The sequence below is a fragment of the Dryobates pubescens genome, chromosome 7 (assembly GCF_014839835.1).
Source record: "Dryobates pubescens isolate bDryPub1 chromosome 7, bDryPub1.pri, whole genome shotgun sequence".
NCBI lineage: Eukaryota > Metazoa > Chordata > Aves > Piciformes > Picidae > Dryobates > Dryobates pubescens.
The window spans coordinates 2,739,539-2,765,394 of record NC_071618.1 but is presented as its reverse complement, the minus strand read 5'-3'; the positions used below and the strand labels follow the sequence as shown (position 1 = coordinate 2,765,394).

The following is a 25,856-nucleotide window of genomic DNA, read 5'->3' as shown; positions in this document are numbered from 1 at the left end:
CTCCAACACGATGTGTGGGGGGGGTCATTTACCAAACGACCCCTATTTACCATTTGCCCCAGTGAATACTGGCCCAATGAGCATTCTGTTGCTAACGCAAGAGTAACCAATGGACTAACACCTACCAAATATGGTGCAAGTATATGCTATGCCCGGGCTGTTTACCTGGACTCAGTGGTACCAGGATCCCCTCCTGCTGCCCCCAGAAAGGAGGGGGTAAACAAAAGAGGGTTAACACTCAGAGGAGTATGTTCCAGAAATGTTTGGGGCATAATCCTGATCATAAGCATCCTTCACTACAATGTGAGGGTGTTCCCCAAGAGGTGTAAATAGGGATATGGTCAGAGCAAAGGGAGGAGAATGGGAAAAAAAAAGAAAAAGTAAGTGGATACTGCATGTTATAAAAATACAATCACTTGTTTTTCAGTAGCTTAAAGGAATGCTACCTGTGTACAAAAAAATAAATTCCTGAATTTTAAAATATTATATCTCCATGGAAATCATGGCAAGAATAACAACATGGTCTGTTGTACTTGAAAGATTTAAAATTCCCCTTTGTGTGACATTCTTTTATATACATATGATAGGAGAAAATGCATATAAATATTGTTAGTGTATTTATTTCCCTTAACATTGCTCTTTTTTTTTTTAATACTATATTCACACTAGTCTCAAAAGAGCCTTTACTGAGACATCCATGCTAAGGAAAAATCAATTTCTCATGGAGTTAGTTGAATTAAAATGGAACAAACGAGGGAAAAAATAATCAGAAGCACAACATTATAGTTTTATAATGCACATTATACTTTTTAGTCAAATAGTAGGGAAAGCATTTCTGTTTTATCAGTGGCATTAGAAAGGTGAAACATGGGCACTGAGCTCTTCAGAATCATAACTATTAGTTATATGTACAGCTACATATGGGAAGTGCATAGTTACATTTTGTTTCCTTTGACATGCAAAATTCTGCACACAGCCTAGAATGATTTATATCCTGAACTCCCATACCATAAAAACTACCCATATTTCCCCAGACCTATTCCATTAGTTCACCTTATTGCTGCTTAATTGAAGGACTGAAAACAGTTCAAAAATGCAGCTAAAATTCCAGACTGCAAAATCGTGTACCTAGTAAAAGGAAAAAGAGCTGCAGGCATGTAGTCCATCCAGGTAGTGTAATGGTATTTTCATAGACATTCACCCAGCATCAGTTGAGTGTGAGGACTTGCGTCTCAGTGGCATATGATACCTCACCTGTTTCCAGAACTTAGAATTGGATGACTGTGGTTGTGCAGTGTGCTGCTCTTTCCATTTGATGGTACCTTGCCGCTTAATAATAAACCTAAGAGATTCCTGAAGCTTCTCATAAGTTCCAATTGCCTCCATTTCCAGCAGGATCACCTTTGTATCATTTTGAATGAGGGCATTGTACAAAGCAATGTGTTGATCATAAGCCTGTTCTTCACAATTGATCAACTGGTGTGTTAGAAGGATAATTAGCCGTCTGCTCTTCTGCATCCTCTTCTCAATTGCACTGGCTGTATCTAGGAACGTGCAAGAAAATGACGACACCCTTTCTTATATAAACTCTTTCATGTTTAGGCACTTTATTTTCATTGACTTTTAACCAGAAATAACTTCTGTGACACTTCAGCCTGGTTTATTTGGCAGAAAGGTTCATAATTTCACTGCTTTTGAGAATTGTTAGAAGCTTCTGGACCAACTTGGACATCTCCATATCAAGTCTCCAGGAGCTGCTTTTCTCAATGACCAAGCTGCCCAGAGAAGTAGTGGAGTCTCTGAAGGCTTTCAAAACACACCTGGATGTGTTTGGCAGGGGGTTTTGGACTAGATAATTTCTAGAGGTTCCTTTCAACCCCTAATATTCTGTGATTCTGTGATGTCTGTGTAGATGAATGTCTATCCAGTGAGATGGACATCCCAGTTAGAAGAGATGCCTGTGGTCTGTAGAATGAAAGCTGGAGTTGTTTAGGTGGAAGCAGATGAGGCTAAGCCAAAAGAATGGAGGTTGGAGTCAAGCAATGGAAATTCAATGTAACACTTATTTAACAAAGTCACTGATTTGCATATGTCATCAGCCAGCTGCATGTATGCATCCTATTCTCCTTTGTTGGGGGCTGCTACCACATTGCAAGGGTCTTCTCATTCTCAGAGGGGCCCAGAATTTTCACAGAATCACAGAATTGTCAGGGCTGGAAGGGACCCCGAGGATCATCTAGTTCCACCCCCTCTGCCATGGGCAAGGACACCTCACACTAGAGCAGGTTGTGCAGAGCCACATCCAGCCTGACCTTAAAAAAACCCAGGGATGGGGCTTCTACCACCTCCCTGGGCAACCTGTTCCAGTGTCTCACCACCCTTAAGGTGAAGAACTTCTTCCTGATGTCCAATCTAAATCTCCCCTCCTCTAGCTTGGATCCATGGCCCCTAGTCCTATCACTACCTGACACCCTAAAAAGTCCTTCACCAGCTTTCCTGTAGGCGCCCTTCAGATATTGGAAGGCCATGATAAGGTCTCCTCCATATTGTTTTTCAGCTCCTGTGTCAGGAAAAGAGCCCTTTTAATGACTTCTCTGTCCTATTTCTTGGCTCTGACAGTATTTTGTGAAAAAAATTTGCCTTTTTCTTTATGTTCATCGATTATAACTCCTTTCACTTTCTTCTTATTTTTCATTAGATTTTTCTGATGTTAGAAGGTGAGAAAATTAAGGTGAGGAGCTATTGTATTAAGTTCCCAAAGTATCAAAAACTTAAATAAATAAATGAGTGAAACCTTTCTCAATTTTGAGGGGCAGTCCTTTGTGCTCAGGACTGAAAGACCATGGGCCTAGGGAAGTATTCACTTCTACATCTGGATTTCTGATGCCATACTTGTGGCAAGAGGAAAGATTGGGCTGCATGATGCAAATACTTTATCTGAGGGATTCATTGCAACCTGATTTGTGACTGTTAGAAGTTTATATTAGTTCAGAAAGCGTCAGAAAACATTGTGAAATGAAAATCCATTAACTATTACACACAAAAATTCAAGCATCTGAAATCCACATACTGCTGGGAGAGCACCTTTATGGAAGTATAATATAAGCTTGCCCTGTTTTTTAAGTCTTTTCCAGACCTTTGCCTGTGGCCACTGCTGAAGATAGGACACTTGGCCACACAGAACATTGCTCCAGCAAAGCATGATCATTCCTCTGTTATTTGCTCGTGGTTTTGTGTATTACAGACAGTGTTTGGTTAGATTTTGCAGCAAGAGATGCAGATGGCAGGACAAGAAAACCAAGAGAAGAATGGAGTAGAAGATGATGGTGAAAGCTTTTGGTTTGCTGGGTAATAGTTGCATTTGCACCTCTTCAGGCAACTGTTAGGTTTTAGGAAATGGCATGAATTAGTAATACCATGAAACAGAATGCTAGTTTAGAGAAGTATAGAGGGAGTCCAATATCAATGCAGTGATTTTCCACTTGAATCATTCTGTTTAAATTTCATTTATACTGGAATAACACAAGTTTCAAGTAACAAAGCTTTGCTGTGCAACAAGGAGTCATAAGCGTATCTTGAAATAATACTTCCTTTTTATATTCTCACTGCATTTTTTTTCCTAGAAACACATGGAATTTTACAGTGAAAAATAAAAATCATCAAATGCTATGGTGTGTGTTCATGAAGGATTACAATAGCTCAGAGTGGCATTTCCTGTTTTACTCTCTTAGCATATTTTAATTGTGAGGTTTGGGATTTGAAAGTTGGTAATTGAAGGCTCAAGATCAGAAGATAAACAAGTGTGGGGAGCATATGTATAAAGTTCATCTGCCTGGAAGCAGAGAATTTGTAATTGTTCCCAGTGGTAGGCAGATTTGGAATAGCTTTTCCATCCAAGTGAGAACATTTTGGAGCATGAAAATGGCCAAGGAAGAGAAAAGCTGAAGTCTAGAAAAGTAGGCAAGAGAAAAAGAAAGACAATGTCAATGCTCAAGACATTTTTAGAGTTTTAATTAAACCTGATTGAACAAGCCAAATAAAACTTACTCACTGTCCAAAGCTGGCTTGGTGAGTCCTCTGTCTGCCAGTCCTGGGCAGAGGTCAAAATGTCTTTGTTTTCACCCAGCTTATTAGTGCCATTGCTAGCCCTGCAGGCTTTGCCTCAGTTGCATGCGATGCTCAGTTTCCTTTAGGACTGCCATCCATAAACCACAATTTGAGTGTAGTAATCCATAACAAAATACTGTGCTGTCCCTAATCACCTGAAGAGGTGGCATATGTTTTTGTCACTGACAGTTTTGTGAGCTACTGTCAGTTCCTCATTCTACAAGTGAACAGTGTGATTCATCAGCAATTGCAGTTATTTTTTTACATTCTTGTTGCAGTGGCTTTTCCCGTGGCCAGGCAGCACTTTTCCTACTCTCCAGAAGTGCATCAAAGATTTCAGCCCCAAATATGGGCAGATGAATGACATCTGGCCCGATGCAGATGATTTCAGAAATATGTAACAGATAATGTGCCAGTTTTGGCTTTGTGCCTGCTTACTGACAGGGAGAGGCAATCTGGTCCACAGTGTAAACAAGAGCATAAGATAAAAAGACAAGTCAGCTCTGGCAGAAAGCAGCACCTAGATACCAGCAATCATAAGAATCGGTGTGATGGTGTCCATATGGAAATTAACACAGATTAATTACAGAACCACACAGCATGCTTTAGGTTGGAAGGGACCTTTAAAGGTCATCTAGTCCAACCCCCTTGCAGTAAGCAGAGACACCTTCAACTAGAGCACAGGCTGCTCAGAGCTCTGTCCAGCCTGACCTTGAATGTTTCTAGGGATAGAGCACCTCTCCAGGCAAGCTGGGACAGAGTTTCTCAATGTAAAAAAATTCTTCTTTGCAACTAAATCTCTCTTTCCACTTAAAAACATCACCCCTTGCCCTGCCATAACAGGCCCTGCTAGAGGTCTGCCCCCATCTTTCTTACAGGCCTCTTTAAGTACTGAAAAGCTGCCCTAAGGTCTCCCCAGGGCCTTCTCTTCTCCAGGCTGAACAACCCCAACTGTCTCAGCCTGTCCTCCCAGCAGAGGGGTTCCAGCCCTCAAGATTGTTGTCCCTCCCATCTGCTGCTAGCTGATGCCTCCTCAATTTCCAGCTCAGATTAGCACATTTAACCTCAGCTGTGGACTCATGAGAGCTCCTGGCAGGGCAACTATCCCCACAGCAATGGATTCTCCTGACCCCCCCTGCCCACTCTGTGAAACCAGGGGGGCAAAAGTGAGCAAAAGGCTCTCCAGGAGAAAACCACTGAAAGCCTTACTAATTTATATGATGCTGTTCTGGAAGCAAGGAAGCAGAATTAAAGATCATCAACTCTTTCCTGAATTAGTGCTGGGAATTGTGTGAAATGAAAACTGGTCGCGTTAGTGAACAGAAGCTGAACTTCCTGTGACTCTAATGCCCTTTTAACAGGTTGAAAGACCCTGAGTGATAACGAGGTTAATCTGTCAGCTTAGTTTGTGGGTTTTATCTCTTGTTTGTAGACCTTCTCATGCATGGTTTGGTTGTGGCTTTGCCCATATAATGGCAGTGCAGTCACACTGCTCCAAAAGCACATATATGTTTAAGAGTTACACTTGGGGTCACATTTCCTGTATGACTCAAGAAGACACTAAGCAATCCATGCCCCTCCTTGTAGCTTGCTTGCCTTAGCACACCAGCAAACAGAGAATGCCGTTAGGTTACCCTGCCTCAAAGAGCAGACACACAGCTGCTGAGGAAATGAGCAGCAAGCTCTGGAATGTAAAGGGATCTCCTATACTGCTAAAAGGGACTAGAACCATGATCTGCCCAAGTTTGACAAGTCATTCAGTGCATTCTCTGATTTGAAACTTACCTTCTCCAGGATGCATATCTCTTCCATAAATACACAGTTTATATCCACATTTATTTTCTAGAATATCTGGCATGATTTGGTAAACAAAATGTTCCACAAAATCAGCTTCATTGGTGTGGCTTTTGGGGTAGATAACATATGCATCATATATCTTCCCATCTGTAAGGCAAAACACGGCAGAAGTGTTACGTTAACATGAATTAGACCTGTCTATTGCAAAACTAAGAAGAGAAAGAAAAGTATCAGTCTTTGAAATACATCAAAGTAGAAATTCATGTTAATCTGGCTAATTTGTATCATTGGATGCATGCTTGGAAATTACAGACTGTGCACATTTGGAGTTTTCCATGCTCAATTAATACGTTGTCTTTCGAAACTTTGGAGAACCCAGCTTTTGGAACATGAAGACTTTATCCCAAAGTATACAGAGAAGAATTCAGTTGGCTGACGCACGTTAGCGTGAAATGAGACAAAGCCCAGAATTTCAGTGATTTCTGTTAACAGCCTCAGTCTTTCAGGACAAGATGCTCCACTTGAAAATCTCACGCCTTGAAGAAATTGCTCATCATTTCCACAACATTTCATACTTCTGAGTGAAAAGCTCTGTTACTCAAGAAGCAGTCTTGTATTCAGAACCAAACTTCTTTTTTGCTCTTTTCTTTCTTTTGCTCTTTTCTTAATTTTTCTCAAATCATCATGGTACTTTCACAAATATGTCATTTATTTCTGTCCAGTGTTGCTATCTAAGGTTGTTGTTCAGACTGTTCTTACAATAAATTAATTTAAAACAAACAAACAAATAAAAACCAGCCACTTCCAAGGTCTGATTCATTTAATCATAAAAGATACTTAATTGGAAAATGCCTTAAATAGCACACTTTTTTCCTCTTTAAAGAGAACATAAGTAATTAGATCGGCTGTGGACATTCAGACATCTATTGTAGGATTCAGATTTAAAAGATGTATATTTAGATGTCTACATGAAAGCTAGGTGTCTGAAGTCCTGCCACAGTCAGTGGGGAACTGACCATTGCAGCTAGTGAATTCTAGAGTGATTCAGGTTATTCTCATGTAAATGCCAGGGACCCAGCTGAGTTGCCTAAGCATAGGTGTCTAGTGCCATATGAGCCTTCCTCTGGTACTCTGTCTGATGTCCAGATCCTTCTCCAGCAGTCTGCAACATCTGGCAGATCTGTGTTATGTGTTCAGTTTTTTGGCCATCCCAAATGACTCCAGATGCCCATGTTCAGACCACTGACACAAGATCCTAGTGCCTGGTTAGCTCAGTTGATTTTGTTAGTGAGAAGCTGGATTTGGTCACCTGAAAACATGTATCATTAGGCACCGCCCGCCTTCAGCTGACACTGCAAAGGGGTTCAGGTTTCTTCTAAGTCCTAAGAGAGTTTCAGTGGTACAGCTGAACCCAGTCCCAGATCTCCAAGTTCTGTGTCTATAATGGGAACTTGCATGTGTGCACCTCAGTTGCACGTAATTAAATTTAGATGTCTTAATCTTGAGCTGATGTCCATCGCTGGATTCCGCCCGAAAGTGTATTCTACAATCTTAGTACCTTTCGCTTTGGCTTACAAATATTGCATTGCTCTAATGTGCTCTAATGTGTGTAAAACATTAGCCAACAGACCAGTTCCTTGGCTTCAGAGAGCACATAAGTACTGTTAACAGCACTGTAAAGTGTATTTTCACTGGCATTCAATGTATCTTGGCAAATATTTTTGTTTTAAAAATATGAAACCAGGACTGAATCCCCTTTTACATCATGCATCACTACAGAACCCAGGAAACAAGAAAATGTTAAACACTACCATATTGCATATGTCTCCTCTTAATTAAATTATTTCAGAAGACATGAGAAAGTGAAAGATCAGGGTCGTGTGTCATATGAGTTAATAAACAACTATCAAAAGATTCTCTTTTCATATGATTTGCTTTTTTCCCTTTTTTCAACTTCCTTGCTCAATCCTTACTCACCATCCTTGACTGAATAAGGCTGAAATATCTCCCGATACAACAGGACGATATCCACTCGGAAGGACTGATAAAGTATAACAGACACTGCTATTGTGAGTAGTAGAACTAGAGATCCTGTGATCAAGAGGATGTTAGGGAGACCCACTGCAAAGAAGAAGAATATATTGTTAGCCATTAGAGAACTTAACCCGTGTGCTGAAGCCTCAATCTCTTGTGTCCTTACTTCTGTTGCCTCTTTAAGGAGTTCACAACAATGACAACAAAGCTTTTTCATTCCCCCGATAGTGTAGCCAACACAGAGAACGTTAAACTATAAGCATACAAAGCAGTATATAATTAATATTTATTTCCATTGAATCCAGACCTACCTACACTAAATACCACAGCTGAAGACAACGTTGAAGCATTTTGTAACATTGCAAAACTGTTAATAACACAACCAGCAACAACATTCAAGCATTTTGTAAGGCATCTAAGACTATGCATGACAACTCTAAGTGTCCACAAAAGGACAAACTGAGGCTTCTGGCAAAATTGCATAAACAGGGTATAGAAGAACATGTGCAAATAATAAATCTGCAAGATGAGAACAAAGTACAGAGAACAAGCAGAAAAACAGAGCATGCCCTGGTCACAAAAATAATGTAAACTATGCTAGAGGCAGATGATGTTCTCCCCTGCCTTTTCCTTTGAAGATGATCAGGGATCATAAAATATCAATGACAAGTAAGGAAAACTGGGAAATAGAGCCACTCACTTATGTTTCAGTTTTCCTCGTGGGAGAGCTCTTGAATCTACCCACATTCACATCAGAGATTAAGACTTATCAAGGACAGAGTCAGACTAGATAGAAGAAAAAAAATTCTTACAATGAGGGTGATGAAACACTGGATTATGTTGCCTAGAGAGGCGGTAGATGCCCTGTCCCTGGAAACATTCAAGGTCCAGGTTGGACAGGGCTCTCAGCAACCTGCTCTAGTTGAAGATGTCCCTACTAATTGCAGGGGGGTTGACTAGATGACTTTTAAATGTCCATTCCAACCCAACCTGTGTTGTGATTCTGTGATTCTATAAGGATGTCCGTCACCAAAACTCTGCTATCACATGCACACAGCTAATCTAGGACAAGACATAATTATCACTCTCCTAGGGAAAAGATACATTTCTATCACATCTCACATAGCTGGATTTCTGTAACAGCCCATTTTTCCTCCACTGTGACTCACAGAGCAGAAAACAGTCTAGATATGTGCATCCTTCTAGATGTCATGTAGTTCTGCTACAGCAACAGACAATGAGAGGAGAAAAAGCAAGGTCATTTTGTACTCTTTCCAAAGTAGAAACATGGAAGCTTAATCCACAGCCACAATGCTGAAGAAGACACTTTTGACCTCTGTGCTGGACATATCGAATTCACCTAGGATTTAGTATTTAAAATAGTATGAATTTCAGACAGCCAAGTTTGAAATTAAAATATCTAAAGCTTCATAGAGCAGTTATACAAAGAATTCATTATTCCTGTGGGAGAAGAATAATGGCAATTGTCTCATAGAAGAAATCTGCTCCTTAGAAAGATACCATAATCTGCTCCAATTGCCTTTAACACATAGACTCAGAGCAGTTCCATGTATATTTTTTTTCTCTGACATCTAAACTCATTAAGACATTTCCATTCACTATCCACCTTCTTTACAGCTTCAGAGATTGCATTGGATTGGAAGGGACCCTCAAATATCTTCTCCACCCCCCCTGCAGCGAGCAAGGACACCTCTAACTAGATCAGGCTGCCCAGGGCCAAATCAAGTCTAATCTTGAATGTATCCAGGTATGGGGCCTCAACCATATCCCTGGGTAACCTGTTCCAGTATTTTACTACTCTCATTGTAAAGAACTTCCTCTTTATGTCTAATCTAAATCTACCCTGCTCCAATTTAAAACCATTGCCCCTCATCCTATCACTACATGCCCTTCTAAGATTCTTTACTTAATTATTTCTGCCCAGCATGACAACTCATCATCCTAAAGCTATAAAAATGTAAGCATTTTAGGAACTTTTCTGTCATGCAGATAACTGAAATTATTTGGATTAAAAAAGATACCTCCAGATGTGTTGGACTGGGTGATGAACTTTTGTTCCCAAAGAAATATACATTACAGATACATTATAGTTTCCAGATTGCACATCATGTCTGCATAAAATGATCTGGTTTTATTTTACTATGTTATAGCAAATATAATAATTAATTGTCACATGGAATGCCCTGGCTTGGAATATCACCATAAATTTAAATACCAGCATTCTGGCAATATAAATGTGGAGGTCAGCTCTGGCATCCTCACTGTAAAGACCCTTCACAGCATCTCAGCCCATGGAGGGTGATTTTATGTACTGGTATACACTTCCCCCAGCCAAGCCTTGTGCATTCAGAGTAGGGATCAGACTTTCAAGGCTTTCCCCCTCTCTGCCTGCAAAAGACCCATAAGACGCATGCCTGAAGCAGCAGGCCCTTCCCCAGCACTTCAGGAGGTGCATCTTACAGCAGGTTGAGGAACCAGTCCAAATTTCCTCCACAGAAGAGGCAGCAAAACAGATTGTAAAATGCTACATATTGTATGCAGCCACTAAGTATGCTACAAGGTGAAGTCACTGATCATCACTAAGGAGCAATTTTAGAGCTTTTGCTTGGAGTGAATGAAATAAGGCAAAATATTTAGCCAAGAAGAGTCTCATATGGGAATTTACAGGTACCCCAGCTTCTGCAGGAGATGTTGAATAAAGCAGTGTGTTAAGTAGTACTTATGAAAGAATCCTAAAAATATTAGAGCCTGAGAAATTCCACCAAAAAGGTATCAAAAAACTTTACATGTATACTTTCCCTTTCCTCTAGTAGGATGTGAGGTAAATTTGACATGATTTTCATACTCTTGATGTTTCTTTCTTTGCTGTTTAAAGGGCAGGAGAAAGAAACTTCAGGCATGTGATGAAGCATAGCTCACCAGAACTAGGAGTTTTGAGGAAACCACTTCTGTAAGAGTGAAGTGGACAAGAAAACAATCTATTTTATAGTGAAGTCTGGCCATTTTTTTGTTTGTTTTAGCAGTGTTATATGATGCCTATGAAGGAACTTTCTCCTTGTGGACCCCTTCAAATTTTATGATAGGATTGAATTTCCTGGTCAATACATATACACGGAGACAAAATCTGGAAACCACTACGTGGTGAGGACAGCCCAAGCATCAGAGAATGCCTGATATTTCTTACTGCTTCATTTGATGGCAATGTGCTCACCACAACATTCCAAATACTTCTGCAATGCATTGAGAAAGTATCTATAAAACATCTAGATAAGAAACAGGTTCCAACAACAGCTCCTGCAATTATGAGCCAAAAAAACACCCACTGTTTGCAATTGGTTTTGCACAGATTAGACCAAGGCTGGAAAAGAAGTAATCCTGTGTTTGTAAAGCTTCAGTAAAAAAACTCCACATGGGTCTCCCAGGAAGAGCAGGTTCAGTTCCCAGTAAGGCTGACTCAGTCTGTCATTTCTCTGGAATAAATTAGGTCTCTTCATCACAATAGGAACAAGGGCCAGAAGTCACTTCTAGAAGCCTTGCACAACAGATCCTATTGTTCAGTTTGACTTTGCTGTATCATTTAGCAGCAAAGAGTTCATGAGTAGACTGTCTTCTAATACTATTTATTTATACTCAAGAGCAATGGGAATACAGAACTATCAACTCACAAGAAACTATATTGGAAAAGCCAGGCCAAACAAGTCAGAAGTTAACATTTGAAGGATTTCCTGACAAACTCTGGAAGAACAGCAGGGATTTTGTAACCAGACAGTAAATACAGAGTTCTGGGTCTGGAATTCCTGTCCACATCTGTCTACCAAAGATGAGCCTGAAGATTAGGTTCAGCACGAAGTATCTTTGAGGAAGAACAGGACTAATGTTCTGGGCCAAACTCATCTCTGCTCCAAATGGCTGGAATTTTAGCATTCTGCAGAGAAGAGGGTTGAAGCCAGAAAGATATGTAGTCCTCTGGCTATTTTACACTTCCTTGTGATTAAGAATTGAGGAATGATCGGGGAGAAATAAGATGATACCTGTGGGTCAGAAACAAGAAAAGCCACCTCCAGTCATGCAACCAATTCTGTAGTTCTAGTGAAGAACAAGAAGCCAATGGCAGCTTTTACACTAATAAAAGGAGAAGGACTTGGAAGCTATTCAGACAGCCTATGTATTCTCTAGCAGACAAGTTAACGAGGATGCTAAAGGGATATTTCTGGCGTGGTACAGCTCTGCTGGTAGAAGGATTTAACACTGTCAGTGTTTCTTCAATTGCTTGTTATTGCCTTTGTCTCAGGAGCTAGCAGCTTCCCTCCCACTGCTTTTGTGAGTACTGATCCACAGCTATCAGTGGACTGAACTGGCATAACCAGTGTAGCTGATTAGTTTTCTGATTCTTGACACATTCATTTTCCAGCATGAGAGATATCAACCAGTTGTGGAGGGCAACAAAAAAGTAGTCATGCAGGCAGAGTTGTTATCTCTTGCCAAGCGTCCAGCAAGACTAGCTACATCTTTGTCATGAAAGGTGGAGGAAAAGGTAATTAAAAGAAGTTCTTGCAAATTCCTTAGCCTTGCTGTGAGCCAAGACATACTACACATCAAGTCACATAGATGATCTCAGAGCACATGAGAAGGCATGTCTTGGGGCAGAGAGGGAATGTGAAATCTGGGATGATCTCCATCTCTGGAATTAAAAAGGGAGACATAGGATTGAAAGATCTGGAGGAAATTAGAGTTTAAAAGTTGTTATGAGTCATGAAGAATGTTTTTTATGAACAAGTGTTGGCGAAGGAGTTGGAAAATACCAAATAGCTTCAGGCAAAGAGAGGAGACAAAGAATGTGAGATAGTGTGCAAGGGTGAGTTCCCTACTGACTGGCAATGATCAGAGTCTAGGTACAGGATGGGTGAGAAATAAACAGAGAAAGCTCTTCGTCAGAAGGAGGAGAAGCAGCTATGTAGCAGTACCAGCAGCTGAATGATTCAGGGATGTTAATCCCTCCTAATGGAGGCAAGAAAATAGCTGCAGAAACTGTCAAATTTCAAGCCAAATCCTCATTAAATCCTTCTGCTAAAGCAAAGAAAGAATTTACTCAGCTTCTCTGTGTCTACAAGGCATAGCATGTGTAGTCTAGATACCTCCAAATCATATCAAAAAGGGCTGACTGCACCACATTACTCATGATAACTGAGGAACTTAGGTCATGTAGCTTATCTCTAAAGAGCTGATCAGGTTCTCTTAGCAGCATTTATTTCCTGTTTAAAAGTCTAAATGCAAATACACTTGGGATGGGTAGACGTTTGGGGCAGACAGCTGAGACACTTTTTTCACAATACAGTATTTTCTTTGTACACTTGCGTGAATGCATGCATGTGAGCACTGCATATACCCTAGACTGGAAAATATCCTTTTTGCCCTGTGAAACGTCAAGCAGCTTTGACACTGACATCCATTCTTGGCAGTGTTAAGTGAGGGCTTTTATTTTCTATGGAGGCAAAACCAAACATTTCTCACAAGTCTTGACTGTGAAAGAAACTCCTCCTTTTCTTACAACTCCTCTCTGGCAATTTTTTCTGCTCTTATGTGCATCACAATTGTTACCAAAGTAAATTGCTAGGGTTAATTATAGTGATACTATTAACAGTGAACTAATACTCTAAGTACTTGATTATGACTCAGAAAAATAGATTTAATTCCTGATTCCCACAGAAAATTTCCATGTGGTAAGCCAAATCATTCATTCAGCAGGCTTTTGAAGGCAGAGACTATTGCTGTGAGACTGAACAGTTATTAACACAGAAGACTTGTAATGCGAGTGGTTATAGCACCTTTGCTTCCTCAATCTTCCACTTGTACTGCTAAATGCTTTTTCTCTGCTTCATTAAGCATCCTCAAAATGCATTAATCTGAGTAGCGAGTGACACAAGCCCTATTTATATCTTACTTCCTACCACAAATCTACACTACAAATAATGATAATGTCACTCATACTGAATGTCCTGAAAATAAATTAATCAGAATGCAGAGTAAGAACTCGTGTAAAAAGAACATTAACAAGAAAATAGCTAGCAGACACACCTTCTGCTGTGAGAAACAAACAAACGAACAAACGAAACTGCACAAACATTTTTCCCCTTATTAAAAATAAACAAACAAGTCAAACACAAAAAAAATAGAGTACACATTTTTATTACACATTTACAAGACAAGAGGCAAAAGCACACCCTAAAGCATTTTTATTGTACTCAGAGGCAAGCTGTCTTCTGTTTAACATAAATATTGATCAGCTGTGTGAGGAGTGAGTGAAGAAAACTAAAGCAGAGCACAACCATTTCTGGACATAACACTGCTTACACTGACAATGCTGAGGAGCAGAAGCAGGCATCTTGACAACAGAGGCAACAAGGAGAAGGGAACAGGTATCCACACAAAGCAGGCAGCAGCAAAGAGGGGTCACAGTCAAGGGCTTTCATGAACATTTAATGGAGACCTATGGATTAAAAAAAAAAAAACCAATAGATTTGTCTATAACAGAAATCAGATTCATTGAATCACTTAATGAAAGCAGAATGTAAAATATACTTCTTCCTTCACCTAATTTGTAATATGGGGCAAATAAAGGGACATTGTATGAACTAGAGCAAGCAGGAACTGTTACTCAGTTTCCTTCACTCTCATTGCAAGTACACTCCCACACTCAAATACTTCAGCGCTGAGCTGATGTGCTTCCAGCTTAATCAGTGACGCTATGCTTGCACTCACTTAATGTTCAACCGAAACATCACCTGCTACCTCCCTATGATAGTTTCTGGCTGTGCCTTTAAGAAAGATAGCTGCAAATTCTCTAGCTGTACAGTTGGGTGTAAAAAGGAAAACAAGAGAGATAATTATAAACTACTTTCATTTGTAGATGTGTAGGATGTAGTTTTACGATCTTGCATTCTTTTGTGATTCCATCTTTCTGCTGGCGTGCTGGCAGTTTCTCACTGGACACAGACCTCTTATTGGCTAACCGTGAGGTAAGCATTGCTAAATTCATAACAACGCTTTAGAACTGACTGAAATTTTCCTCAGATCTCTCCTTTTCTCTTTTCTTCTGATTAAGCAGAGGAAGAAGGGAGGGGAGATGCTGGGGGGGAGGAAGTGAGGCAGCATCCTCCTGGACAAGGGGGATTTCTGTGCTGTTTGCTTTTTTGTGAAAACTTGTATGATAATGTAAATACTGTATATTTTGTACATACTCAGTGCATTCCTGTTAGCTTTGCAAATACAGCTTTTCCATTGTGCTTCCCCAACTGAATTCAGCCAAATTTTTGTTGATGTGGGTGGGTTAAACCATCACATTTCCTCTTGATAGTAATTGGTGATATTCTGGTAGATGATGCCATATCCTCTGGTACAGTTTACCTACATCCCCTCTAGTCTAGATTAAAAACAAGGAAATATGTCTATGCTTTGAAGCCCTGATCTTGCAGGAAATTATGACCAGTCAAGAGTATTGTTGGACACGGAGCTCTACACACTCTGTGATCACAATACACTTGACTTTATTCTTCCCATCATCCTCTTACAGAAAATTAGCCCTTATTAAGTGCCTATCAAGGACCTTGGGATTTCTTCTTAAGGTTCTCTGGGGGTCAGCATACCTGAATGGATAAGAAAGGAAAGCATTGACCGCAGCTTCTTTTTGTTCCTTCACGGACACAAAAGCATTTTCTGCCACAAGAATCTAACTCAATGGTTCTGGCAACAGTGCTTAGGGATATGACTATCCCCATTAGAAAATAATTCCTATAGGAGTTATAGACCATCCCAGTCCCCACCATTTACTACCTTGGATTTTCCTTCTCTGGCGGAGAGAAGGGAAAACCTGTGAACACAGTGACACTCAGAGTGAGGAAGGATAAAGGCAAACACTATAGAAGTTAGATGTGCCAGTTATCATGGAATGGGAAGTAAGGCAAGCAAACTGGCAATCTGGCAGACAAAATTCTTGTTTTTAAAGTTTGCCTATTTTCTGCCAAGGTTCCACACTAGAAACAGCGGTTTCTCACAATGCATTGTAACACTGATGACCAAAGAAGAGGTGGATTCCTTGCCCAGCTCTCATCTGCTGAGGATCCCCTACAGCCTGAATATTTTGCAGAGAAAACTGCACTATACCAGTGCGCTGCAAATCCAAGTGCATTGCCTGCCTTCAAGGCATGAGGAATTTTCACCAAGCAGAAATATTCTAGAAACAGGATATTCTTATCACAGTGCCGATACAGTCGTGCGCTGTATATTTAATCTCTTGCTGATACCATTTGAGTAATGCCCCCTTCCTCCCTCCCAAGCTCTACCTTCCACCCTCCATCCACACTCCCGCCATCAGAATTACCCTAAGGACCTTCATAACCCAATGAAGCCAAGCAAATCTTGCCACTGGCTTGAATTTGTAAGGAGGAAACACTCTGTTTTTTCTTATTATTAACAGAAACAAATAATAAAATACAATCACCAATGTATTTCAAGGTGCAAGAAAACAAAATGAAAAATCCTACCTTCACACTGTGCTTTGAGTTCTAATGTTACTGTGGCTCTTGTGTTGTGCCTTTCATTCCCCACTACACATGTGAAATTCGCCTTCAGATCCTCTTTTTTCACTTCAGATATATCCAAAGTTGTCTCTCCATAATGTACTTGCTCACGTCCTTCAAAACTAAGAGAAAGAGCTGGTGCTGTTGGCTTTAATGGCTGGCACAGCTTGCATAGAAGAAAGATTATTCTGTATTTTATGTACTTACAAGTGAGTTTTTTCATGAAATCTTGACAAATTCAAATGCTTCACTGGGTTGTTATCTATATCCCATGTGACAAAAGCTATTGGCTGTTTCCTAATCCCCAGGCGGGCCTTACATTTCAGAGACAAAGCATCACCTAATCAAGACACAGAGACATGGAAACACTCCTTGATGAAAAACAAGCATCCTTTTATTTCCCTCACAACATTTTTTCCACAAATCTTTATGCTACCTGTGAGTTTTATCTTAACAATTTTGACATATTTTTCTGAACTCTCGGTGACAAAATGAAATAGTAAAATGAAAGTTGAAACAAACAACCTAATACAACACCAAGGACTATAAAAGGAAACATTTATGTTTGTTATGTTGAAGGCAATGTAGACTTTACTTGTGATGCTTAACCCATGTAGTCAGCTATTGAGGGACATGGAAAGCAAATGCTGGTTTACACAGGAATGTACATTAAAATCACAGAGTTGAATTCTGACCTATATTATTTTGAATAAGTCTAGTGTGCAGAGTCTGGTCTTGGATTTTATTCAAGATGGACAAAAATAAAGTTAATCAGTCCAAGCACAACTAAAGCAGGAAATTACTTAATAAGTATTTGCCACTGGGAAATACTTATTCCAAAGTAAGAGTTGCCATTGCACTGGAAGAAGAGATAACTAAAACTTTTAAAATTATTCCTATGTAAATCTGCATCTAAGCAGAGTTTAGATAAGATTAAGAAATTTTATTATTTACTTTATGAATTGGTATTAGGGAGCATGGCAAAACCCCTTGATGTTTTCAAACTGAGACAAGAGAACCAGTATAGAAAATGGGTTTTTTTAAAGGTGAAGTGAATTTGCTCCACACAAGCAGTACTGGAATACTTATTGTCCAGGGAGCCTGGGGAGGCGGGGGGGAAGGGGAGAGGAAAGGGGCATGAAGAGCCCACAAAGTGCTAGAGATGCACCATCTTATTAGAGAAAGGTGGTCCTGCATCACAAATCGTCTAATCCTGAGTGAAAAACAGGTGAGAGAAAGAGGAAGATAGAAAGGGAATGTAAGTCAGTACAGCAAACCTCTGAACCACAGTGCAGGGCAACTCAGACTCAAACCTGTGCCCCTGCAGTACCTGCCACCAGAGCAGCATGGCTGTAGAATAGAAGCAGTGGAGTGGTAATTGAGATAACTTGTGGAGTGGTAATTGAGAACCCTTGTTCCAGTGGCCCATACTCACCCGTCCTGCCTTGGGAGACAAGCACCCTGGGCTGCCTGTTTATGTTTCAGATGGGCTCAGTCTCTTTTTGGAGTTCCACCTTTCTCTGTTGACTGTACAAAAAACCCAAATCACTTTCCCTCTTACCATAAGCATCTTGCTCTGATGCTTTAAGTTTCTCTGGGTGAATCTAGATCACTGAGAACATCTATGGTTATAAATGTAAGGAAGCCAGGGAGCAAGCTCTGCATCATGGGCTCTCCAACCTGCTCTTTCTAAGTTCACTTCCCTGTCCTGTCTTTCAGCCCTCCCAGTATCTTCCAACCAGACAGATCTGCTAAATGCTAGCTAACATAGACATGAGCCAGGCCCTTCTTGTGAATGGGCATCACATTGGCCAGTTTCCAGTCACCTGGGACCTCTCCAGTGAGCCAGGACTGGTGGAAAATGATGGAGAGAGGCTTGGCCAGCTCATCTGCCAGCTCTCTCAGCACCCTAGGATGGATCCCATCTGGTCCCATGGACTTGTGAGTATCCAAGTAGCTCAGCAATCCCAAACTAATTCCTTGTAGATTTTAGGGGTACTACACTGCTCCCTGACCCCATCAACCAGTTCAGGAGGCCAGTTATCCTGAGGTCCTCCTGCCTTATTGTTGAAAATTGAGGCAAAGAAGGTACTTAGAACCTCAGCCTTTTCCTCATCTTTAATTACAATGTTACCCTCCAGGTCCAATAAGGAGTGGAGGTTCTTCTTGCCCCTCTTTTTAGCATTAATATATTTATAAAAATGCTTTTTATTATCTTTCACAGAAGTGGCCAGCTTAAGTTCTAGCTGGGCTTTTGTCTCTCTAATTTTCCTCAGATGATTAAAAAAGGAATTCAAGGCCCTTGGACAATTGATTGATGGGGCAGAAGCTCAAGTGGTATTCTGCTCAGTTCCCTCAGTGGCAGGGGTGTACACTGAGAGGAACAGGAGAAGCCACATTCTCAACAAATGGCTCAAGGGATGGTGCCAGCAACTGAATTTTGGGTTCTTTGATCAAGGGGCAACTTTCACTGGACCTGACCTGCTGGACCTTGATGGGGTGAAATTAACTAGAAAGGGCAAGAGGGTACTAGCTTTGGAGTTGGCAGGGCTCATTGGGAGGGCTTTAAACTAGGTCTGAAGGTGGTGGGTGAGGAAACCAGTCTCTCCAGAAAGGAGAGAGTGGGAAACAAATTAGGGTCAATTGAGAAATCAACAGCCCTGCTGAAGAGCATGTACACCAACGCATGCAGTATGGGTAACACACAAGAGGAGCTGGAAGTCTTGGTCCACTAGGAAGACTATGATACAATTGCTATTACAGAAACATGCTGGGATGGTTCACATAATTGGATAACTGCACTGGGGGGGTTACAATCTCTTTAGGAGAGATAAGCAAGGCAGAAGAGGAGGAGGGGTGGCCCTGTACATTAGGGAATTGCTAGATGCCACAGAACTTGAGATTGCAGATGAAAGGGTTGAGTGGCTGTGGGTTAATATCAGAGGGAGGGCTAACAAATCTGACACCCTGATTGGAGTCTGTTATAGACCACCCAGCCAGGATGAGGAGGCAGATGAAATATTCTACAGGCAACTGGAGGCTGTCTCAAGATCATCAGATCTTGTCCTTGTGGGTGACTTTAACCTGCCAGACATCTGCTGGGAACTTAACTCAGCAGAGAGGAGGCAGTCCAGAAGACTCCTAGAGTGTATGGAGGACAGCTTCCTGATGCAGCTGTTAAGTGAGCCTAGCAGGGGTCAGGTTCTGTGTGACCTTTGTTCTCAAACAGAGAAGGGCTGGTGGGAGATGTGACGGTGGGAGGCTGCCTAGGGTGCAGCGATCACAACATAGTGAAGCTTTTGATATTCAGGGAGATAGGGAGGAGCAGTACCAGAACCCTCACTTTGCACTTCCGGAGGGCAAACTTCAACTTGTTCAAGCAGCTTATTCAGAAAGTACCCTGGGCAGCAGCCCTTAAGAACAAAGGGGTCCAGGATGGTTGGACCTACTTCAAACAGGAGCTCTTGAAGGCACAGGAACTGGCAGTTCCCACGTGTCAAAAGATGAGCCGCCAGGGAAGGTGACTGGCCTGGATGAGCAAGCAGCTCTTGAAGGAATTAAGGGGAAAAAAGAGGATGTATCACCTTTGGAAAGGGGGGGAGGCAATTCGAGATATGTTTAAGGATGTTGTTAGAACATGTCGATCGTCAGGGGTTGGAAGGGGTCAAAAGATCAAGTCCAACCCCCCTGCCAGAAGAGGACCATGTTAATTTTACAACAATTTAAAGCTTATACTTACCAAGCTCCACTTGTACTACATCTTTATCCTTTGGAAATAAAATTTGAAGAGGTAAAGGTGAGGGTTTTTCTTTGGAAATTAAGAAGGGAAAGAAAGCACATATTAGAAAGCTGTGAAAATGTATTTTGTAAGATAACTATTATCACCTGTGTAAGGTTAACATTTTAATACCTCAAAGTATATTTTCAAACAAACACTATGACAGTGTTTCACATGTCTGTTGTGGCTCTCTAGGTTTATAACTATAATGAAGTATTTGGGGGAGCCTGTACATGTTAATAGTTTAAGTGTTTCTTGCTGTTAATTTCAGTTTTTACCTTTGCACATAAAGAGAAAGGGAAAGTTTTTGTTTGTCAAGTACTGTAACAGCTATTGAATGGGGGGGGAAAAGTCCACATTAAAAAAAACAGGGAGAGGTAGAGATAATGTGATTCCTTCCAACATTTGAGAAGTTACGCACATCTGTGACATGAAATAGCTAGTTTATGCTTTTGAGTAGCATTTCAGCTGTGTACTCTCTATACCCACTATACCAGTTTCCTGCCTGTGTTCCCCTCTGTCTCCCCATATTTCTGCAGCCTGATAACCAAGCACATCTGCTTCCCAAGACTCTCTGTGCTGTCTGCACACTTTCTGCTGCACACAACTGCTTCCCATTATCAGTTTGCCATGACATTTCTTATCTGTCATCATTGGAATAGAATAGAATAGAATAGAATAGAATAGAATAGAATAGAATAGAATAGAATAGAATAGAATAGAATAGAATAGAAAAACCAAGTTGGAAGAGACCTTTGAGATCGAGTCCAACCTATCATCCAACACTATCTAATCAACTAAATCATGGCTCAAAGAACCCCATCCGGTCTCTTCTTAAACACCTGCAGTGATGGTGACTCCACCACCTCCCTGGAGAGCCCATTCCAATGGCCAGTCACTCTTTCTATGAAGAACTTCTTCCTGACATCCAGCCTAAACCTCCTCTGGCACAGCTTGAGACTGTCTCCTCTTGTTCTGTTGGTGGTTGCCTGGGAGAAGAGACCAACCTCCACCTGGCTACAACCTCCCTTCAGGTAGTTGTAGACAGCAATAAGGTCTGCTCTGAGTCTCCTCTTCTCCAGGCTAAGCAACCCCAGCTCCCTCGGCCTCTCCTCATAGTGCTTGTGCTCCAAACCCCTCACCAACTTTGTTGCCCTTTTCTGGACACATTCCAGCAAGTCAACATCTTTCCTAAACTGAGGGGCCCAGAACTGGACACAGTACTCAAGGTGTGGCCTAACTAGTGCTCAGTACAGGGGCACAATGACCTCTCTTACATTCTAGAAGAAATACTATTTTTTCTTTGATATATCTATTTGTCATCCTCAATAATAATTGTTACAGATGGATCCAAACTATATCCATCTGCTTGATTTGAATCAGGCAATCAGTTCTTTCAGATTTCTTCCCCTTCATGCATGTTTCTTCTTTTCTTGCCCTTTATACTGTCTCATATTTCCCAATCCAAACATATTGCTTGCAAGCCTTTCTGTCATCTGAAGGCACCTCTGTGAAATCTTTATTTCCCTAAAAAAATCTGCAGAAACTCCTGCTACCCAAGCTACCAGAAAAGCAATTCTCTTTACCCATCCTGTTTCTAATTTTCATTAGCTGGATCTAATGAAAAATAAATGCAGCCAAAGTCAGTAACTTCCTAACCAACTGATTATGCCAAGTTCTTAGCTGCCAGCTTTCAGTGGCAGAAGTTCCTCTGAGTCAGTCTGGATCAGCAAGGAAACAGGAATATAGCTCATAAGCCAATATTACCAAAAAATAACAGCCCCATTCATCAACATACTAATTTTAAAGGCTGATAAAAACTCAAAGAAGTTGTCATTAAATGCTTTAAACTTAGTAAAAACTGGAGCAGACGTGTCTCATTCAAGAGAAATCTAAAAGTTTTTTCACTCCTACTATCAAATCAGTGCTAGGCAATCAGGATGGACCAGAAGGTGTTGAATTGTAGGCCAATTAGCTACAAATTCTTCTCCACTTGAACAAATAAAAAGCAAAGGCTTATGGCATTCCTTTGAGAAAACCCTCCATTTCACAAATAAGTGCTACCAGACAGTTCTACCAAGCACAGTATATAACCAGAGATGTTAGACACTTTTAGCAACAAGCTGAATGTGGCCAGGTCCGAATTTACCCCCATCTTGCTCCAACTGGATCTCAATCCACAAAATTACCTGAAAAAAAGCTGATCTAAAGTCTCATTATGTAAATAATACAAACCAACAGAAACACTTTTTAATGTACAACAGCAGCTTCCTTTGCTTCAAGCAAACATCAGTCTCTTTTATACGAACAAGCTACAAAATGATGGTCTTACCCTTACTTATGAAAATCCTTGTTGCTGATACATTAAACACATTTCCTTTATGAGTGTAGGTAAATTGACAGGTATAATAACCATCATCCTCCTTTCCTGGGTTGTTAAAAAAAATGTATTTTCCTCTCTTGAAGTATCTCTGTCCCTGAAGAGGTTTGCAGTCCTGGAAAAGAGAAGAGTATTCGGCTGCAAATAGCTTTCATAGTAATGTGATCTACAGCTGGCACTGTCAGGGTTCTATTTACCTTGTACCACTGGATGATAGTAGCATTCTTGTAATTGTCAATTGTAGGACAAACGATTTTTCCAGTTCCAGTGTCATTTGGATAACGAATCTGACTTGGGAAACACATTCCTTGCTTGAATGGGTGCACCTGCACACTCACGTTGAATGAATTTGTGCGATTATCTGAACTTGAAAAATAGTATAAAGATATGTCAATGGCAGTACTTTCATGTGGAATATGTTAAATATATTTAACAAAATATCTGAAGTCTTTTTATGTGAACACACGGATGATTACTGTAGTTCAGTCGCAGATTTCAGTTCCCTAGAAATAACAATTGCGAAATGAATACTTAGATAAATTGCTGCATATCATGGGGGAAAAAAAGCATTACGTCCACAGCTAACAATTGGAATGTATTATTAAAACATGTAAGTGGGTAAGGGTTACACTTACAAATGTGTAACACAGGTGTAGTTTCCAGAATCCTTTCTAGAAGTTGGCAGAAACCAAAGAAATCGTTGCAAGGAAAATATTTGTGATCCTTCCTCTTCTGCAGGAATCATTTTGTTAGTATCTGTGTGATACCAGCTGACCTTCACAGCTGACCTCCATCGCGGGCATCTTATAACAAAAGCCTCACCTTCCATTGTATCAACTGCGAATGAACAAAAGAGAAAAATCCCAGATGAATTAAACCTTAACCCCACTGAGACGGTGGAGAACTTTGAATTCTTGTGTCAGTATACCAGTGTTACAGTTTTAAGGCTATGACTGATTTCTTTTTTATCATTTTTTTTTTCATTTCCAGATGTTTAAAGTCTAGAGATGGACAACTTTTAGAGCGTGTCAATAAATCTCATTAAATTGGTCTGCAGAATTTCTCATATTTGCAGCACAAACTTGTTTGGTCTCTTCTGTTGGGGCTGCCCCTTGCTTTGGTCCCAGCTGCTTTATCTCTGGTTTTGCATGCAGGCTGAAGCGTCTTTTATTTTGGCTGTGTAAGGTACAGGGGGGCGGAGGGAGAGGGAGAGAGAGAGAGCAGGCTGGCTGTCAATACAGTTCCCTGGGTCCTTTATCCAGGGGGGGTGGTTTTGTGCTGTTGTTGAGCTGTAAATATATGCAGCTATACCTTGTACATGTTTATTGCATTTTATACATTTATTTTTATTCTACTTTTGTAAATATAATTCCATTTTTCTTCCAAATTCTGAGTGGGTCTGGCAAATTTACTCCAGGGGGGTAAAGTTCCAATTTGTTCGAGTGAAATCAAACTCACAACAGCCATTCATGCCCCTCTGCCTTCCTGGGGGAACAGTAGGAGGAGGATGCAGAAGAGCTTCTTTCTGAAGCTCATCAAATTGCAGGGGGAAAAAAAAAAAAGACAGAAAGAAAGAAAGAAATGGAACCAACTGAAAGGAAGAATCTTATGGAAAGGTGAAGAGACACCAGAAAGGAATGAAACAAATAAGAAGGTTAGGTAAACAAATCACACATGCTCACACATAAGAAGAAAGAGGACCAAGATGGAAGTTTTTTGATAGGTTTGGTTTTCACTGGGTGTATTTCTGCTTTTCAGTACTGAAACCATCATATATAACTGACATGTGAGTCAAGTAATTTGGATATATATTTCAATTCTGTCTTGAAGGGACAAAACCTCAAATATGCCCTGAAACAGACAATGGAACAGGAGCCAGGAGGTCTGGTTTTCCAGGATGTTGCCCAGGCTTGTCTGAACATGCCCTGGGGTCCAAGTGGGCCAGGTGTGTGCCTTTGGCCATGTTTGGAAAAAAATGATTCTATAGATTAAAGTATCAGGTTTCTATCTCTTAATCTTTGTTGCCCCTGCCCATCATTGTCAGAGGAAATCTATAAATGCTAGACCAAATCGTGAGCAATATGCCTTGTTTTACTGGCAGCAACAAACTGCAACAAACACCACTGTGAAGGTAGCAGCTGAAGAACCTCTCCATAGCAGGCAAAGCTGCAAAAGCTGCCAAGCCCAGAGCTGCAGGGATGAGAGCTGCTCAAAAGCCCAAATTCCCAGGCTCTTGAATAGTGAACTGGCTGCTAAAAACAGACAGGTTAATCTGAAAGTTAAATTGCATTTTGGAGAAGAGAAAGGTAAGAAAATAAGCACGTATGAAGACTGGACAAAGATGGAGCTTGGAAGAGGGGCTACACTGGATAAGGTTGCATGAAAGTGAGAGTAGATAACCAAATAGCTAACCAAAATAATGAATATCTATCAAAAATGAGGCTTTGTGGGAGTATTGCCACTGCCTGGCTTTAGACACACAGGTGCACAAATCAGGTGGTAAGTCTCTATATACGAACCCTTGGCTTCTGCTCTGGTTGTTTCTCAGGCAGTGGTCCATCTGCAGTGACATTACATATCATCTCACTTACTAATTTAGGTACCTAAATTAGCCATATCAGGGAGAAATACCCCCAACCCTGTCTTTTTAACATCATTCCTATGAGCCTCGCAAAGACAGAAGGAAGTAACAGAGATGTCAGGAAAGGAAAGGTGGCACTGTTCTACTGAAGGAGAAACATATTCAAATATGGAAACAGCCTGAATATTTCTACAGAACAAATGTCAATAAAAAGTGTTTTTCAAATGTGACTTACACATTTCAGATGTCACAGGAACTGAGAAGATGCATAGGAAGATCAAATGTGCATACCCCATCATATTTCTAAATGAAAAACAAAACCAATGCATTCTCAGAACATACTTCAAATCAGCGTTCTAGTATTATGGCACTAAGGTACACCTACTAACAGATAACACTATCATGCAGAAATAAGCTGTGTCATGTGATCTGCTATGTACTGTCTCTGTGTGTGTAGCAGTGGTTTTGAAGCTCTGATGTTATGCTCTTTGTTCTATAATCAATGTAATAGGTGATGTTCCAATGAAACTACTGTTATGACTTAGATGTACTGGAGCAAGTGTAGAGCAGGACAATGAAGCT

At 40.7% G+C, this 25,856-nt stretch overlaps 1 protein-coding gene across 2 annotated transcripts; it reads right to left on the bottom strand.

Moving 5' to 3' along the window:
• Positions 1 to 476: 476 nt before the first annotated feature.
• On the bottom strand, positions 477 to 25,573 carry LOC104310024 (interleukin-1 receptor-like 1). 2 transcript variants are annotated; one of them, XM_054162965.1, is made up of 10 exons: positions 25,510 to 25,573; positions 23,329 to 23,530; positions 22,891 to 23,059; positions 22,646 to 22,808; positions 20,275 to 20,343; positions 16,743 to 16,875; positions 16,500 to 16,657; positions 7,882 to 8,025; positions 5,893 to 6,051; positions 477 to 1,544 (listed from the first exon to the last, which is right to left on the bottom strand). In XM_054162965.1, the coding sequence occupies exons 1-10, from the start codon at positions 25,571 to 25,573 to the stop codon at positions 1,198 to 1,200; spliced, it is 1,608 nt and encodes a 535-aa protein (XP_054018940.1). In that variant the 3' UTR covers positions 477 to 1,197. The 2 variants fall into 2 exon arrangements, with proteins under 2 accessions (XP_054018940.1, XP_054018939.1); XM_054162964.1 differs by lacking the exon at positions 477 to 1,544 and adding an exon at positions 3,682 to 3,948.
• Positions 25,574 to 25,856: the final 283 nt, after the last annotated feature.

Bases quoted from the DNA above. Each gene is read 5' to 3' on its own strand.
- LOC104310024 (XM_054162965.1), bottom strand. From the start codon at position 25,573: ATGATGGGGTATGCACATTTGATCTTCCTATGCATCTTCTCAGTTCCT. The intron at 20,344-22,645 runs GTAAGACCATCA...TAATTTCCAAAG, and splicing joins AAGGATTTTCATAAGTAAGG to AAAAACCCTCACCTTTACCT. The intron at 6,052-7,881 runs GTGAGTAAGGAT...TTTGCCTTACAG, and splicing joins GCCTTATTCAGTCAAGGATG to ATGGGAAGATATATGATGCA.